The sequence below is a fragment of the Prunus persica genome, chromosome G4 (genome assembly GCF_000346465.2).
Source record: "Prunus persica cultivar Lovell chromosome G4, Prunus_persica_NCBIv2, whole genome shotgun sequence".
In the NCBI taxonomy this organism is placed as follows: domain Eukaryota; kingdom Viridiplantae; phylum Streptophyta; class Magnoliopsida; order Rosales; family Rosaceae; genus Prunus; species Prunus persica.
The window spans coordinates 19,205,663-19,223,641 of record NC_034012.1 but is presented as its reverse complement, the minus strand read 5'-3'; the positions used below and the strand labels follow the sequence as shown (position 1 = coordinate 19,223,641).

The following is a 17,979-nucleotide window of genomic DNA, read 5'->3' as shown; positions in this document are numbered from 1 at the left end:
ATGGGCATATAGAACTTCAAAGAGAGAGGCAACTAGCATGACCCCATATGCTTTAACCTATGGTCATGATGCAATTCTGCCTATGGAAATAGCAGTCCAATCTCTCAAAATTGCTCAGCAACACAATCTAACTAGAGAAAACTACTCTCAAGCCATGCTTCTAGAACTGGAAGGATTGGATGCAAGTAGAATTGACACCCCCAACAAACTCTTAGCAGGAAAACAGGCTGTATCAAGGACCTACAACAAAAGAGTTAAAAACAAGAGTTTTGAAGAAGGAGAAATAATCTGGAAAGCAGTTTTGCCCCTTGGAACACACATAGCTGGTAATGGAAAGTGGTCACCTACATGAGAAGGTCCTTTCATAATTAAGCAAATCCTTGGATTGGGGCCATACAAATTACAGGATCGAGATGGAGAAATCCATGCAGCACCAATCAATGGCAAATGGTTGAAGAAATTCTATCCAACTATGTGGGATTTACAAGCAGTGCAAACAGATCCTGGAATAGAGAGGGAACAAGATGGAACTGTTGTTTAAAAAAACTATACAGAGTTGTTCTCTTGATGTAATTTATTAAGTATATTTTATTTTCTGCTTTCTTTTATTTTTGTCTGAAGAAATTGAAAATAAAGAAATTCCACAAAAATAAATAGCTTTTATTAAAAATATAGTCATTTTTTATGACTAATTGTTTATTACATTCAGAATCTAAGTTTAAAACCCTAATTTCCTAAGGGTTTCATGCAAACTAGTCTTCTTGATTGAGAGTTCCTTTTGAAGCAGCACCCCCTGGTGGATTGAAGCCTCTGCAATCTCCAATGCTGGCCTGGAAGCTGAGACCATATTCTGCACAAGGAAAGTTGTTTTTGTCTTAGAACTCAGTCCAACCCCAAGCTTGTTCTGCACCTCCCTGCATTCTGCCAGCTGTTTTTGGAGTTCTTCAATTTGCTTCTCCAGCTTATCGGCAGTGGCCTTGGCCTCTTTATAGCCAACAACCATTTGGTCCAGCTCTACTTTCTGTTTTGCATAATCAGCCACGTTGGCTTCATGAGTAGCCTTGCAGAACTTGAAGGCTTTGAAGGAGGGCTTGAGATCTTCATAGTGATTGTGGAGATTGAGCACATCTCTTGCCAAGCCTAGGCTGATTTCAAGGATGGGCCTAGGAGCCATATTTTCTCTATGTAGTAGGTCCAGGTCTTTCATCAGCTGGTCAACAGCTTCTTGGTTTTCATCCAAATCCAATTCAATGGATTGCCAGATCTTCACTCTATCCACTGCCTTGGATTTTGCCTTGCCAGGAGTAGAGTTGAGCTTCTCAAGCTTGTCCAGCTGAGCGTCCAAATCCATGGCTTCAAACTCTGCCAATTCTGGATCAGCAAAGGAGGCCGTGGTAGATGAACATGGGAGAGAATGGATGGGCATCTGCAAAACAAAATCAAGTCAGTTTCAGGCAAAATCAGAATAGGTAAAGAAAGGAAAGGCTACGGCACAAAAATACTCATGGCCACAATGGGAGGCTTGAGGGGACTGGTCACCACAGCTAGGATCTCAGCAGTCTTGTTCTCTGCTGCCTGGAAAGACAAAAAATAACAAAATTAGAGAATGACAAGACAAACATAACTATGAAGACAAAACAGAAAAACTGAAGTTACCTCAGGAACAGGAGCAGCAGCAGAGTATTCTGCTTCTACTTCAAGTTCTGGGGCAGCAGCAGAATGTTCTCCCTCCACATCATCAAAAAGGGCTAATTCTGAGCTTGTGGGTTCTGCCCTCTAAGCTTCTTCTTCTTGTTTCGTCAAGGCAATGCTTTCTACTATTACCTCAGTAGGAATCTCCTCCTACAGATGGACAGAAGTCAGAAGTTAGAAGAAGAGCAGATGCAAAATAATCATACGGCCAGAATGAAGTCTCACCTCTTCTTCAAACTCTTTTTCTTTTTCTTTTGTGGGAACATCTTCTTATTTTTCTTATTCCTTCTCCTGCTCAACAGCTTTGAAAGCCTCTTGTGGCTCATCATCAGTTCCAGAAGTCTCAGTTGGAACAGTTGCAGGGTCTTCTATCTCATCAGATTCATCTCTAGTCCTCTTTCTAAGTCTTTTTGATCTACTAGGAGGAGGAGGAGGAGGGCTTTTAGCTGCACAGGACAAAAGATGAAGGTTAGGAGAATGGGCAGAACAGAACAAATTCAAGAAAATAGTTCAAAATGTCAGAATCTCACCAGAAACTTCAGGCTGGACAGCACTGTCTTGAGCAGGAGCGGTTTCTTTTCTTTTTCTTCTAGCAAAAGGAGTGGCCTCAGCCTCAACAGCTGGCTGCTCTGCCAGGGGCTCATGATGATCTTCTTCATCCCCAATAGGAAGCTCTAGGTCCCCAGCAGCTATGGTAGAATTAACTACACAGAAAAGAAGAAATTAAAAGGCAATCGAGCAGAAAAGTATAGAAGGACAAAATTTAGGAAACTTACCAGTCAATTCTCCAGAATGCACAGCCTGGCTCCCAATGTTCTATGTCATAGAAGGATTTGGTACAGACAGAACAGATCGTTAGACATCATAACAGCAGGTAAAGTAGGACTGATACGAACAGAACAAAAGAAAAAGAGGCTGAATAGAGAATATACCTGCTATGACTTGAGCATTGATATCTTTGATGGTTTGCACCATGAAGTTCTTGGCCTCTGCCTCTGCATAGACGGTCCAAGAATCCCAGCCAACAAAAAGTACTTTGAGTGCAATGACCGAGGCAGGCAGACCACGGAATCTGGCTTTCCACCAAGCGTCAAACTCGGCAGAACTGCATGAATTAGGCCCTCATAATGGATAAAGGGCATCTGCACTATTATTTATCTTGTTTACCGCACATCTGGCATCCTTATGCACTTCCAGATCATCCGAATCCCTCCAAGAAATGGCCCGATTACAGCTTCTGTAGGATTTAAGTGGAATGAGCTGAGGGCAGCCAAGCTGCCTTGCGCAGAAGTTAGGATGATAGACTTCTGCCCCCAAATGATAATACGAAGGCTTTCCACCTCCATAGGGCAGGTCTCTCGGTAGGGTCACGCTCAGGAACTTCTTCCTAAAATCAATTCTGGTTACTTCTTCCTCTGGTTCTTTCTCAAAAAGTCTGAATCCAGGCTGGAACCAAGGATAGGTTCTTCTAAACACCACCTGCCACTGAGCTGTAGATCTCTTGGTGCAATGCCTGAAAAACATCAGGTACTCTTCAATTGAGCGCTAGGGCACTTCTGCTGACATTAGTGGAAGCGCCAGGATTTGGTTTTCAGGCAGAACGATGTCCGGAAATCTCAACTCTGGAAAGTAGACCTATAGCCAGATCTGGATCATCCAGAACACACCAAGAGCAGACAGGTTCAAAGGATTCTCCAAAGTGGCAGTGTGCAGGTTCTTAAACAAGTGAGCCAAAACCGTAGGCCCAAGCCCTACATCAGTATGGTTGTGAAGTGCTTCTACCAGGTGCCTGTATTCAAGCAGAACTGCAGAGGAACGATTTGGATAGACAAATTTGTTTAGCCAGTACAGAAGGAACAACATATGATGTTGATCCTTATCCTTCTCTAAGCTCAATTTCTTCAGGTAATTAGAGAATGAGCAGTTCTGGTTGATTGAGGTGGGGGGGATAGTGAAGGGCTTCATCAATTTTTCCTGATTCTTCCTTCTATGAAAATCACCGACCGCTTCCACAGGCCTTCCATGGGGCCTGAAACCAAAAATTTGAGCCATGTCCAACAGAGTTGAAGACATTGGGCCCAGATGGAAGTCGAAGGTGTTGCTGGTAGAATTCCAGAATCAAAAAGCAGCAGCTAGCAGGTTCTCATCCTTATTCACGGACTGTTTTGACAGAAGTATGGCATCATATATGCCAGCCCTTTTCCAGTGAGCTCCATACCTTGGGAGGAGCCTGTCAATCCAGTCTGCCCACTTCACTGGACTATTCCTTACTTCACTGGAGGGAAAAGAGCGGCTCAGGTTCTTGCCGACCTAAGTGTGGGATGCCAAGGCAGAAGAACTCTAAAAACACAAAGGAGCTTCAGCGTCACCCTTGAACAAATTTGCCATTTCAGCAGGAACAGGGCCAAACCAGTGAGGGCCTAGAACCAAGGTGTTTTCAAAAAGGTGAAGGACATTTTTGTCCTGATTCTTTTGGGCAAAAGGGTGAAGCTTGCTGCGAACCTCTATGGCATGATTATCAACGCCACTCCAATGAGAGAAGCAGGAAATCGTGAAGAAGAAGAACCCTTGGCGCGAGTTTTTGGACAAGACCATTTTGAATTTTGAGCTAGAATAGGAGGAGTGAAACTGAAAGAAGGCAAGGTTTGTTTCAAAGAAAAGGGCAAAAGTTCTAAGAAAATCTGAGAAAATCAAAGGTCTGAGGAAGTTAGGTTTTGAAGTGAACAGAAGCTGAAGTTTTAAATTCCTTAAAAAAGGGTCGAAATCATGGGAAGAAGAAGACAAGACGCCACTTGATAATAACTAGCTAGCAACTAGCTAGTAACTGCCCATTTTCCCACGAAGCCTAGTTCATAATAGGCAAACGTGGGCTAACAGAAGGAAATGGCGCGCACAATTAATGGCCAAATCATTAAGTCTGAAACCATTCCAAAACGATTCAGACTTAGGGGGCATTGTTTGGGCCTAATTTGGCACGCCCAGTCCAAAATCAAAAAGCCCACAAAACAGAAAAAGAATGGGCCTTGATTCCAGAAAAGCAGCCTAAACCAAACAAAATAGGCCCATGTCTTCTAAGTGGCAGAGGTGTAAAAACCACAAAATAAGTCAATAAAATTGCCAATTAATGGCAATTCATCACCACAATAGATCGATACATTTCTAAAGAAAAATTGGATTGGGCCCAGCTTCTAAATTCTCACCATTTATCTCAAAAACCCATAGTGCAAGTCAGCAGATCTTTTTGGAAGGTCTAATCTCAAAGAAGCCCACGTGGCTACTTGACTTTGAAGAAGTCAAAAATCTCAACTATCACAGAGGAGCTGGCAAAGAGTTAATAAAGGCAGGTCTTGTAGGAGGACTTCCCCATTTTTGCAGCCAAAGGAAGAAGATCAAAATCCTTTTTTTTAATTATTATAGAAACTCTGCACCAAAGCAGGTGGCCTTTCCAAGAGATAAGCAGACTACGATTTCAAGAGATAAGTAGAGAGCAAGGGAGTTGTTCAAACAGGGAAAGCAAATTGACCATCATGGCAGATTGAGTCCTTCTCTTTATAAGGAACAAGCAGAGAACAAAGGGAGTTAGTTTTTTTCAGAAAAGCAAAGAAAAGACCTCTATAAAAGCTGATTGTTGATGGTTCTTATCTACGAAAACAATGACTTCCTTCTTTTACGGCTTTGAAAAGAGAAGATTTTTTTTGAAGATCTACCGCCCATTATTAAAAGATTAGAATTCTCACTCCAGCATTTCCTATAAAACTAAGAGAAGGTGAACAGATCAAGGACAGCCAAAAAATCAATCAAAAACAGAAACTCAAAATGATCATTTGATCTCAAAAGCCTTCAAAGCACTGAAGCAACCAAAAGCTCATTGAGCCACAAGAAACAAGTCAGCTACAATCCAGAATCTCTAACTTCAGTTCAGTTTCAGAGAAATAGTCATTCAAAGTGAGATTTCTCTCGTTACAAATTTGGTTCAGCTTAAGCCAAATCAAGCAGAGTTCAAGTTTTTATCAAATATGAAAACCTCGACAAATTTATGGAGAGCCTTGATCAAGCAGAACAGGTACCACAGTATAGTTCCAGCTCAGTAATCAAAAAATCCAGCCACTTTTGCCCCTTTCAGACTGAGAAGGATCCAATTCTGCCCGTGCCAAAAGCCTTCCAAGGCTTAAAATAAGTTAAAGCTCTGTCAAACTCGAACGTTGGTATCGATTTATAGTTGAAACCTGATGGTTAAAGGTGTTGATAGTCCAATCTAGCACATACATACCCAGTCCAGCCCGGATCAGAAGCATTCATCCAGGCAGAAATGGAAGTCTAGCCCTCTTTTTGTCTTTTTTAGAGTTGGTTTTTCCCTTTTTGAGTTTTGTAAAATTCTGCCTAAAATAGTTTACTATCTTATCATTTATTCTGCCCAGAACTACCAGTTTTGTACAGTGAAAAATTGTGAAGTCCTCACCAGTCTGAGGCAAGAAAAGAACTTACTTGGGAGATATTCCTCACCCAAATTCACAATCGCTTGTTTAGAAATTAGTAACTTGGGGCGCAAGTTATCTATTTTAAAGAAGTCTGCTAGGATTTTTCATTACTAGCAATGGCACACTCGCACACTAAAGGAAGTTGATTTGTTGACCAGTCAATGGTTTTCAAGACAATGAGGAACTTTGCCCTACCATCACAGGAACAAACATAAAACGGGTGAACAATATCTTAATGTGAATTATTCCTTTATATGATTATCCTGGTAAGACAATCTTCAAATCTTATCCACTACTGTGTCCAGAGATTTGATCAATCATATCCTTGGAGCATTCTTTCTCTTTACTGAGAATAAAGATTCCTTGTTGTACATTTATTTATTGAGAGTCCTGATAACCATCTTTAGGACATGTCTTTTACAACACAAATGCATAGTGCCCTCAAAGACAAACAACATAGCAACAAGACTTCTATGATGTCCCATGTCTAAGGATTAATTTGTACCATTGGAATCTATGAGTTCTACTTTGACATGTGAGTAAAGACTTCCATTCTAGAACTCATGTATTTGATCGCATTCAGTGTACTGAGTCTCCTGCAAGCACCAACACACATATCTTGGTATCACTACACTCAATAACTTGAGACCTTTTCACTCTCCACATATAGAGACGATACTGTGTGTACTGGTCTTGACGGATTATCAACGCCCAATTGATACTCCTATGACCAAGAACATATTTAGGAGTAGGGACCATGATAAGTCTCGATGTATGCAATATCATTACATAGTTCTCATGTTCACTTATATATTCCTAGGACTATAGCTGTTTTATTGTTATGATAAAATACCAAATATAATTGTTGAAAACAACTGGTCTTGCCCATGAATAACTTAATAAGTTATTACATAAGATTTCATTAACATTAATTATCATATAATTAGTTGGCCTTAAGGGCATACTATTAACAATCTCTTACTTGCACTAAAGCCAATCAGATGTGCATCTAATACGACTATTCTTCTACGCATTGTAGGCTTAGGCAGTGGGTCTGATACGTTATCCGCAAAAGCAACTTGAGATTTTTGACTTTATCTCTACTCATGATTCCCTAATCTTGTGGTTAAGTCTCTCAGTGTGTTTTGGACTCTTTATGAGACCTTGGTTTATTGTTGGAGTGTGGGTACACTACCAACCTTATGGTTAGAATCATTCAATAGCTCATATATGAATTATTCTTGTCCAAACACCTTCATGTTGATTTCTAAAGCGGCGACATTATCTGCTTTTGTTGTTGAACATGACATAGTACTTTACTTATATCCTTGTCAACTAACAATATCCAATAAGGAGTTTCTGGTGTCAACTTCATATTCCAAATGTGAGTTATTTCACGCTTTCATTTTCTACTTTGATATTCTTTTACTAATATTGGAACATGTCCTCAGTTTTTCTTAAATACTAAAGGATGCACTTGACAGTTGCCATGGTTTTGATCCTGGGCTTAATTGATATCTACTATGATGCTCCCATCATAAATGATATCATAGCTAATTGCACAATATAAAATATCTATTTATTTGTTACCCTCTTTTGGGATTTAATGGTATGCCCCTTTTGAAAATTGACTTCCATATCCTACAGGAAATTAACCTTTCTATTTAGAAGTTTCTACCTTGGAACTTCTTTGCACATGGTTTGAGATAATCTAATCAGCTCAATTTATATTTTAGATTTATCATGATAAATCATTTTTCATTATGCTTTTATCCCAAATCATTCCTAAAGAATGTTTTAGCCATAACTTTATGAAGAGGAATACAATGTTGTTGTAATACAAGAGATTCATTCATATCTTTGAAAAGATTCAAACCATTTTGACTTTCTTATCAAAGTGAATGTTTCTAGCCCCCACTAGCTTGCTTGAGTTCATTGATGGACAACTATAACTCATACACTTTGTGGTTGAATCTTGGGCTATTTTATAATAGCCATTTTGTGTTTCCATTTGTTCAAAAACTCACAATTCAAGTATGTAGCTAGCAATATCTGAATAGTTAGGCCATCTCCAACCCAAGGGGTGGAAGCCCAAATTATGAGTTTTGAGTCCAAAAATCTTCTCCAACCTATGTATTTTGGGGGGTAAAAATTTGAGAAATGTCAAATTTGGGATAGAATTCCAGTCCAAGTTTTGCATGGACTGGTATTTTATGTGGAGCCCAAACTTGGCTTTTTTTTTTTTTTTTGGGCTTGGAAGCCCATGTGAAGGAGAAAAGTTGCTGGGCCCCACGTGACAGGTTTGCTGTCTGGTCAGCAAGTTATGCGACACTGCTGGCTGCCTTTGCAAGTTGATTCCAACGGCTATATTTTCAAAAGTTGTGTTATGCTGTTTTTTTTATTTTTTTTATTTATTCCAATAGCTATATTATCAACGATCATGATTAATTTTAGGCAATCTGAACGATAAAATTTCACATCCAACGACTCAAATTTAAATCCAACGGTCAAGATAATATTTATAATTAATCTAAATCAAATCCAACCCCAAAACTGATTCCAAACTCTATAAATAGCCATTCATTTGGTAAATAATCCACCAAAAATCATTTTTTTTTCCTTGCTCCATTTGTTTTCCTTTATCCCTTTGTTATATTTTTTTCATTCTACTTTTATTCTTGTTGAGAATGGCCCCAAAACCCCAAAGAGGTGTGAATTGAAAACCACAAGAAGATGAGGCATTGTGCAAAGGGTGAGTTTCTATTTCTGAAGATGGGGCTATTGGCACCAATCAATCAAACGACTCATTTTGGTTGCGTGTGTGCCAAAAGTTTTTGAAAAATGATCCGGGCATGAGCGGAGCCAGGGTACGATCACTGCAAGCTATTGCTTCTCGGTTTAAGATCATCAACCAACAATGTTCTCTATGGAAGGCATGTATGACAAGGGTCAATGCAAGGCATATGAGTGGCTCCAATCTTGAAGATGTGGTGAGTACCCATTTTTTTCAATGCTTAAATTTATAATTCTAATTCTTTTAAATTATTAACTTGATTTTTATTTTATTTAATGGGTAGGATATGAATGCAAAAACACTTTTCTTGAATGATAATAAACCTCCGAATAGGCCTTTCAAGTTGTATCATGCTTGGCAAATCTTAAAAGATTGCCCAAAATAGATCGACCTATGTGAATCTCTCACACAAACATTCAAAGATTCTTCTCATAGTGGCAATATAATCAATTTAGAGGAAGATGAAGATGATGTTGTCATGCCCACTCCAAGGCCGTTGGGAAGAGATAAATAGAAGGATTAAAAAAAGAAAGGGAAAGGTGTTGAAGGTTATCTCAACCAAAGTGGAAAGTTCTTGTCTACAAGAGCAACATACCTATCAAATCTAACAAGATAAGGAGGCAGAAGTTAGAGTTTCTACAAGAGCAACATACCTATCAAATCTAACAAGATAAGGAGGCCAATGAACAAAGGATAATGTCCATGGACCTATCGAAATTTACTCCAAGAAAGAAGAAGTATTGGGGGAATAAGCAAGATGAAATTACTAAGGCCCAGATGAATACAAGTTCCCCCTACAATCCAGAAGACAACTCTGGAGACTATTATCCAAGCCCTCCACATAGTAGTTATTAATTTATGTTTATTTGTAATTGTTGTTTATCTTTATTTATAATTGTCGTTTATCTTTATTTCTAATTGTTGTTTTAATTGTTATTTATCTTTATTTATAATTATCATTTATCTTTATTTGTAATTGTTGTTTTATATTTATTTATAATTATTGTTTATCTTTATTTATGATTGTTGTTTATTTTTCTACGATTAGTCTCTTTTTAAATTCAATGATAAACCACATAATTCATTAAAATCACACAATCACTTTTATAATTTAAACACACTTTGATAATTTAAACACACAACATAATTTAAACACGTTTACACAATTTAAACACACTTACATAATTTAACACACACAACGTAGCTCATTGCCCCTCTCCTTCGCATCTCCAAATGTGGTTGATCAAATCATTTCTTAGATTGTGATGCACTTGCAAAGCACGAACTCTATTATGACGGACCATGTAATCTGAGATAGTTTGTCTGTCTCAGTTTATACTGTACGTGATAGTTGGCTCAAGCTCATAAGCAAGTCTTGCTCTTGCTCTTCTAGATGTTCGTGAAAAATTATCATCATCATCAGATTCTACATCTAGATCCTCATACTCATCCTCAACAATCATGTTGTGCAATATTATGCACGTCATCATGATTGAATGAAGCCACATAGGTGCAGGTCCTCTAACAATTGTCCATTGAACCAGAAGTATTCCGAAGGCTCTTTCGACATCCTTCCTATAAGCCTCTTGTTTTTGGGAAAATAGTCTTTTTTTTGGAGTATCCGGTTGGGAAATCGTCTTAACCAATGTAGCCCAACGAGGGTAGATACCATCAGCCAAGTAATAACCCAGATTGTATTCATTTCCATTGACAACATATTGGATATGGGGAGACACTCCATTGACTACATCATTGACCAACGGGGAACGAGATAGGACGTTGATATCATTGTTCAATCTGAAGACTCCAAAAAAGGCATGCCATATCCAAGTGTCATATGAGGCCACTACTTCTAGAACGATAGTTGGCTTATACTTGTAACCAGTAAACTGGCCTGCCCAAGGAGTGGGGCAGTTCTTCCATTCCCAGTGCATGTAAACAAGACTACCTAACATGCCTGGGAATCCTCTGTGACTAGTCTTGTGCAAGAGCCTGTAAAGGTCGGCCGGATTTGGGGAACGGAGGTACCACTGGCCATACACGACTTCAATAATGGAACAAAACTTTCGCAAACATTCAAGGGTTGTAGATTCACCCAATCTACAGTACTCATCGGTGGAGTCTGCCGAGCATCCATATGCGAGCATTTGAAAAACGGCTATTAGCTTATGCTTTGGGGATAGACTTTGTCGTCCACAAGCGCCCATATTCTAGGTAAAGTATGGATCATGTGCAACAACATCATTCAAGATGTGGTAGAAAAGCTCTTTTCTCATGCGGAACCACTTGTGAAAGTCCACTTGGTGATAAAGTGGTTTTTCATAGAAGTAGTCCTCCATGAGACTCTTATGATGTTTTTCTCTCTTCTGATTCTTGTATTCACAGCCTACAACAAAACCACCATGTTTGGATTGTTGAGCATATTGCTCCAACAAAAACGTATGGCTGTTGAACGGCCATTGCAACCCTCTGTTGATGAAGGTCATCATCATCAGAATCATCATTGAAGAAATTTTGTATAGCATTCCCAAGTGAATTCATTGTAAGAAGGAGAATGAGATTGAAGGAGATTGTGTGTTGTGTGATCAATTTGGTAGAATAACACTTCTTAAATAGACAAGAGAATGAGATGACCTTAGATTTTATCTCTTGAGATTCTTTCCTAGTTGGACTCTATTTTGATTTAAGTTAAAATTTTATGTTTTCATTATTCTTGACTTGGATAGCACGTTCTATTGGTTTTATTGTATCATCTTGTTATATTTAGTTTTCTTGTATAACAATAGATTGGAGCAAAAGCTATTTGAGATAGTGAATAAGCTGGCAACTTTAAATAGGATTAGAAGAATCAAATCTCATCTATTGCAAGAGATTGATCACGTGGCTTGGTGGACTTCTCTTGCAAATAGGAGAATATGTCTATATAACAAACATGGCGTGCCTCTCTTCTTTTAACACAGCTTTGATATATTTGTTGTGAGCATATAGAATTCCAAGAAGCCGATGTGCATATATTTGAGATAAATCATCAATTGTTTCATATTTACTTGGTGATTTATCAAAAGCTTTAATCATTCATATTGCATTCATTTGCATTGTTCGGTGACTTATACAGTTGAAGGCACCAAGACCGTGGTGGCGGTTTTCCTCCGGCGAGCTTGAAGCAATCATGACCAATATTGCATTCAACATAAGGAGTGTCGATGATCATCCCGTGACAGAAGTTGAGTTACGAAGAAGTCGGTAAACATTATCTAGAATGTGACTAGGATAAGTGTGTGAGTACTTATTGTAATCATCGTTCTATAGTGGATTTGTGTCAGACTAAGGAGTCCTGTAGATTTTCCTGGGAGGTGAGGTTTTACCACGTAAAATAATTCTCTACGTGTTCCTTTATTTTATGTTCAACGCGTTTCAGGATTAATAAGTCATATCAATTCTGCTACTGAAGTTTATTTTATTTATTAATTATAATTTTAAATTGGCATATTCACTCCCTCTAGGCATTTCAGGCTATTTGGGTGGGACTGGCGGCGGGTTTTCAACACGGCTGGTAAAGGATTTTCTTGAATCTGATTCTAAAATAATGATTGAGGCCCTCCAACATGGTAGCGGGCCGGCCCGGACATGATTCTTGATGGTATCTTCCATGACATTATTAGCTTAGTTAAGGAGTGTAGTTGTGTTCTGTTTTCTTTTGTTCCTCGCTGTTGTAATTCAGCAGCTCATTTGGTAGCAAAGTTTGCAGCCACTTTTGATAGTGGTTGTTGTTGGAACGAGCTGCCCCCAGACTGGCTCTCTCCAACACTGGCAAGCGATGTAGACATCCTTTCTTGATGAATAAAAACTTATTGTTTGGAAAAAAAATATTTATAAAATAAAAAAACTCTCTCTATTAACAATCTGGAAAAATAAATAGGGCTGAATGTGTCATGGTTCTCAAGGCATCCTACCAATAGGGCAATGAATTTAATTAGGGCTCGTCAATGGGCCCGGCCCAAATTTAATGGGCTTGGGCCAGGCCGGGCCGGGCTTTAAAGAGGAGAGAGAAAATATCAGGCCGGGCCGAACCCCTTTTTTTTAGAAAATTCAAAGCCCAAGCCCAACCCATGAGCCGGGCTTGAGAAAGCTCATCGGACTGGGCCAGGCTAAGCCCAACGGGCCAGGCCTAAACGGGCCCTACTTCATTAAAAAAAAATCATAAACTTAATCATAAGGGCATTTTAGTCCAAATTTGAGATTAAACTCACTTAATTCCAATATTTTCACATCAAACCAAATCATAAAACACCCAATAAAGTCATACAACTTATAAGATTTTCCACAAAAATAATAAAACCAAGTATTATTTTTGAGGTTATTACATAATTAGATCGTAATACGTTTTAAAAAATAATTTTTAAAAATAATAAGTATCAAAAAAATATTTTTTTAAAGGATGGTATGAATAAATATGCAAATATTTGGTGATGTGTTCAAGAAAAGCATGATTATATTTGGTGGTGCGATTATGTTTCGTGATATGATTATATTTGGTGATGTGATATGTAGTTCATCTTATTTATATATATATATATAGTTGTTGAATTAATAATTGACACAAATTAATGTGCTAATCATCCAATTATAAACTAGGAATGAGTAAAGAAAAGTAAATGAAATGAAACAAATTATATATGTGATTTAAGTGATATAATTCTAAACCTAAACTCTTATTTATACATAATTATATATGTATGCAGGCCTAACAGGCCAGGCTTTTGTGGGCAGGCATAGCCGGGCTTTCTTGGGCTTAATCAGGCTGGGCTTATGGGTCGGGTCGGGCTTTAGACACCCAAGCCCAAGCCTAACCCGGCCCAAAGTGGGCTGAGCCATCTCAAAGCCCATAACGGACCGAGCCGGGTTTTTTTTCGATGGGCCGGGCGGGCCTCCATCGGCCCATGAGCCTGCGGGCCAAATGATGAGGCCTAAATTTAATCCACATCACTTTACATTTGCAAGAAAGCCTTCCACTCTTGAATTTACACAACGTAATCAATATTTTCTTCTTTTTGATAGAATTTATATTCTGAATATTTTTTAATATGATTGTTATATTCAATATACCTAGAAATTAGCCTAATTAATAACAATTATTCTATAGACCACTTAATTGCAATTAGCATTGCATTCTTCAAATTCAAAGCTCCAACGGCAGGGTTGGCTTTGTTTTTTATTTATTTATTTTGTTTTTGCATTTTTTGTTCATATAGTATATTTAAAAATATATATACAATACATGTTTTTAAAAAATGTATATTTAAAAACGTATATTTAAAAAATAATTCCATTTTCCATCAATGTTTTAAAGACTTGGTAAAATAAATTTTTTTTTAAAATCAGATGTACAATACACTTATTATACACATATGTATGTTTTCTTCACGTTTAATACACGTGTTTTTCTCAAAATTTTCAATAATACAGACAAAAATTTACATAGTATAGACGTATTTTTCACATATTATTGAATTAAAATATATTTTTTTAAAATTAAAATATTTTATAGTGGCTGAACTTTTCATTTGTCTTTGCAAAAATTTTGCCTAATAAAACATGTATGTATTTTGTTCGTATTTTTCTCTTTCCGTATTTTACTAACTATAAATATCTCTTACATGGAAAGGGTAATTATTAACATACCTGAAATATTTATAGAATATTACATAGATCTTATTTATAATATGGGCGGGTTTGGGAGGGCCTAACAGACTGAGCTTGATTGTATCATAACAGGCTCAGTTGTATCATGCCTGGGTTTTAAAGTTTTATCCTAGGCCTTACTCATCAAGCAATTGGGTTGGGCAGGACCGAGTTTTGATCTCATTGACTCAGGGCAACCCATTTTGGTGTATGGATCGCGGGCTATATTATGAACTCTAGTTTACTCATGTTTGCCATATTATTATTAGAATGACTCCATTTATAATATGTGTTTTTTGTACTCTTTATTCCTGTTGATTTAATAAAATTCTTCCCTCTTTTTATCAAGATATTTAAAAGCTCAGCGACATGAACTCCCATGTCATCAGTCCGCAGAATTTGACTAGACGACACTTCAAGAATGAGTACCGTTAGACATAATATCAACGACTATGAAACACCGTTGTAGTTGGGGTATGAAAACACGGGCTCAACCATGACGGCTTTGAATAAACAAAGGCGACGATAATTCTCCATTTTGTAAATATATCAATAAATGACGAAAACGATGCTCAATCAGCTTACAATTTGAAGGTGAAGAACATGAAAGTTGACTCTTTTTTCTTTTTTTTTAAAAGATTAAGCAATAAGATTTTATTAACATGAGGAAGTAACAAGTACCCAAAAAAAAAAAGATTAGGCTACAAATAAGATGTTATCATAGCCAATACAAATTATAGCACGACGTGCCACAGCTCCCGGAAGCCAAGGAAATTAAGACAGATTCCAAGCAACCAAGAACAATTTATTATAGCTTATTATGAACATCAGCAATCGTAATTCTATAAATTAAGCTTTGACACCGGCAAAGGCCTTGATCGGACACGCGGCCTTCTTCAGCTCTGGAGTTGTAGCATATTTTCGAATAAAGGCACGGCTATCAAATGCGTTATAGAGCAGTGGGTGGCTTTCGTCTACTAGTTCTTCCGGCACTTGGAAAATCCCATTGTTGAATGTGAACATCCCAATTGAGTATCTTGTCTTGTCTCCACAATGCTTTACTCTGTGGTGGCAAGCTTTCACTCTGTCATTGCTCCACACCTAATCAATCAAACACCAAGTTGAATTTTCACATCAAATTAATGCAAATTTGGTTTTATATAACAAAAAGCAATATGTTTAACTAAGCAGGCACATGTGTAGAGAAATTTCTTTATTTATTTATCGATGCCGGTCAATTTAAAAAATAAATAAGATCACTCGTCTGCATGGTCAATATCATTTTTTATTGACCTAGACCCCGTAAACATATATATGAGAGATTTATCTGTTTAACTAAGAATAAACAGGTATATAGAGAGTCTTGTTTATTTATTTATATCTGTGTTCTATTATAAATATTGTTCTATGAATGTCGTATGCTTTAATTGACCAGGTACACAGAGCAAATTATATATGTATTTTTTGATGCTCTTAAGTTTAATTAAGAAAAAAAAACCACAACTTGCACATAAATGTCAACATTCATTAACAAATAAATAGGGTATTCTTAAGTAAAAAATTAATAGGGACCCACCTGCAGTCCATCACCCGCCATGAATACGAACTGTGCTTGTGAGGGTGCACACTCAACATTAATCCAATCACCTTCCTTTGTTTTGATCTCCAAGCCAGCGATATCATGCTGAACAACAATGGTGGTGAAGTTTATGTCTGTGTGGCTCGGAAACCTTACGGTGGCATCCTTGTCCTCTGGTACTGTATATCTGATGAATCTAAGAAGGTGACCGTTGGAACTACCAACCGACTCGTACTGCTTTCCAATCCCATAGCCTTCGAATAGCAGTTGCTCAACTGTGCGTTCCAAATTTGCCAATAACTGCCCAAATGAATCTGTGGTTTCACTGCATGTGACAAAACAAGAAAAAATAAGATTGAAGTACGTACAATAAATAACAATTAATCGAGTAATGTTCTCTCGGTAAACTTATGTCGCCAAAAAAATATTTATAATGTCTTACTGTGAAATTGAATTAAATTATCGATACTATAAATAATAGGAATAAGTTATCGATAGTGAACATTGTGTGTTAAGGTATCGATAAATATAATTGAAATTACCAGAAGTTGCTCTTTCCCTCAGGCCACATGAGATTTTTGAACTTTTGGGTTTCTTGTGGGGATGTGACATTGTCGATGCACAAGCTTTCATAGAGTGGCAGGAGGGGGTTTGGACCCATATGCCCACGATAGGGTTCGTCACCAACGTTCTTCACTTTGTTTTCTTTGGGAACCTCAAACAAATCTTTGGCTTGGCCAAACATGTTGTTTAAAAGTTCAGCAGAAATTTGATCATATTGTGCCACGAAAGAGCCGTATTCTTCGAGTGCAAACCGGACTTGTTTGGCGGTAGACAACCAAGAAGCTGAGCCAGGCTTCAAGTCTTCAATGGAGAAGTTGATGGTAGGAAGCTTATGCGCTGTTGTTAGGGAACCCATTTCACTAGAACTGGGATGTTATTGGTGGCACAAGCTTTGAGAGAAAACTGATGGATGTGAAAAATGATGGGTTTGCTGCTCCTTTTATAGTAGTTCTTCATGCTATCACTTGTTTTTCCAGAAGGAATTTTGGACCAAAACCAATATCGTGTGACTTTCTTATAAAAAATACGTATCGCGGCGAAATAATATTAGTTTTATTATGCGTTCGTTGGTCAGGCGTAGACATTTCAAATCATATGTCCTAGTCTTGTGTAGTTTTCCATTGTTTGTTTCTGGCTCACTGATTTCGTTTTAAGTAGTTTCTCAATATATTATTTTTTGCTCATCATTTTTGACTCATCGTCTTTCTTGACCTTCAACTTGATCAACATTGAAAGGATCATTTGTCTGGTTAATGAAAGGATCAAACTTTGTCTGCTGCAAACTTTTTTCAAATATTATTCTAGTGGTGCATTCTTGACTTGTATCTATTGGTTGACCCACCTGCACATAGGTAATCTTGTGAATCTAATTTTTTTTATCCTTTATCCTCTGATACAATTAAATCATTCGTCTCTTTGATTTTTATAACACATATAAAATGTATCACATGGTTGTACTACTGTAATACTCTATAATCACCCTTTTTTTTTCACGCCCAATTCTACATCTCATACTTGACTACATTTTTTTAGAAAACACAAAACCCAAATATTGTAAGACAATGATAAAAAATAATTTTACATCTCAAAAACCTAACTCATCAAGAACTGAAAAAACATAAGAGGATCCATAAAGCAATTGCATCCGGTGCTGTAAGAAAATCATATGAGAGATAGAACTCTCTACTAGT

General features: G+C 37.6%; 2 protein-coding genes across 2 annotated transcripts; both read right to left on the bottom strand.

The window, feature by feature from the left end:
- LOC109948688 lies at positions 10,293 to 11,171 on the bottom strand. Its single transcript, XM_020562385.1, has one exon. The coding sequence runs from the start codon at positions 11,169 to 11,171 to the stop codon at positions 10,293 to 10,295; it is 879 nt and encodes a 292-aa protein (XP_020417974.1).
- On the bottom strand, positions 15,242 to 17,212 carry LOC18778295 (probable inactive 2-oxoglutarate-dependent dioxygenase AOP2). Its single transcript, XM_007212813.2, has 3 exons — positions 16,768 to 17,212; positions 16,223 to 16,550; positions 15,242 to 15,747 (listed from the first exon to the last, which is right to left on the bottom strand). Exons 1-3 carry the CDS (start codon positions 17,142 to 17,144, stop codon positions 15,496 to 15,498), a joined length of 957 nt encoding a protein of 318 aa, XP_007212875.1. The 5' UTR covers positions 17,145 to 17,212; the 3' UTR covers positions 15,242 to 15,495.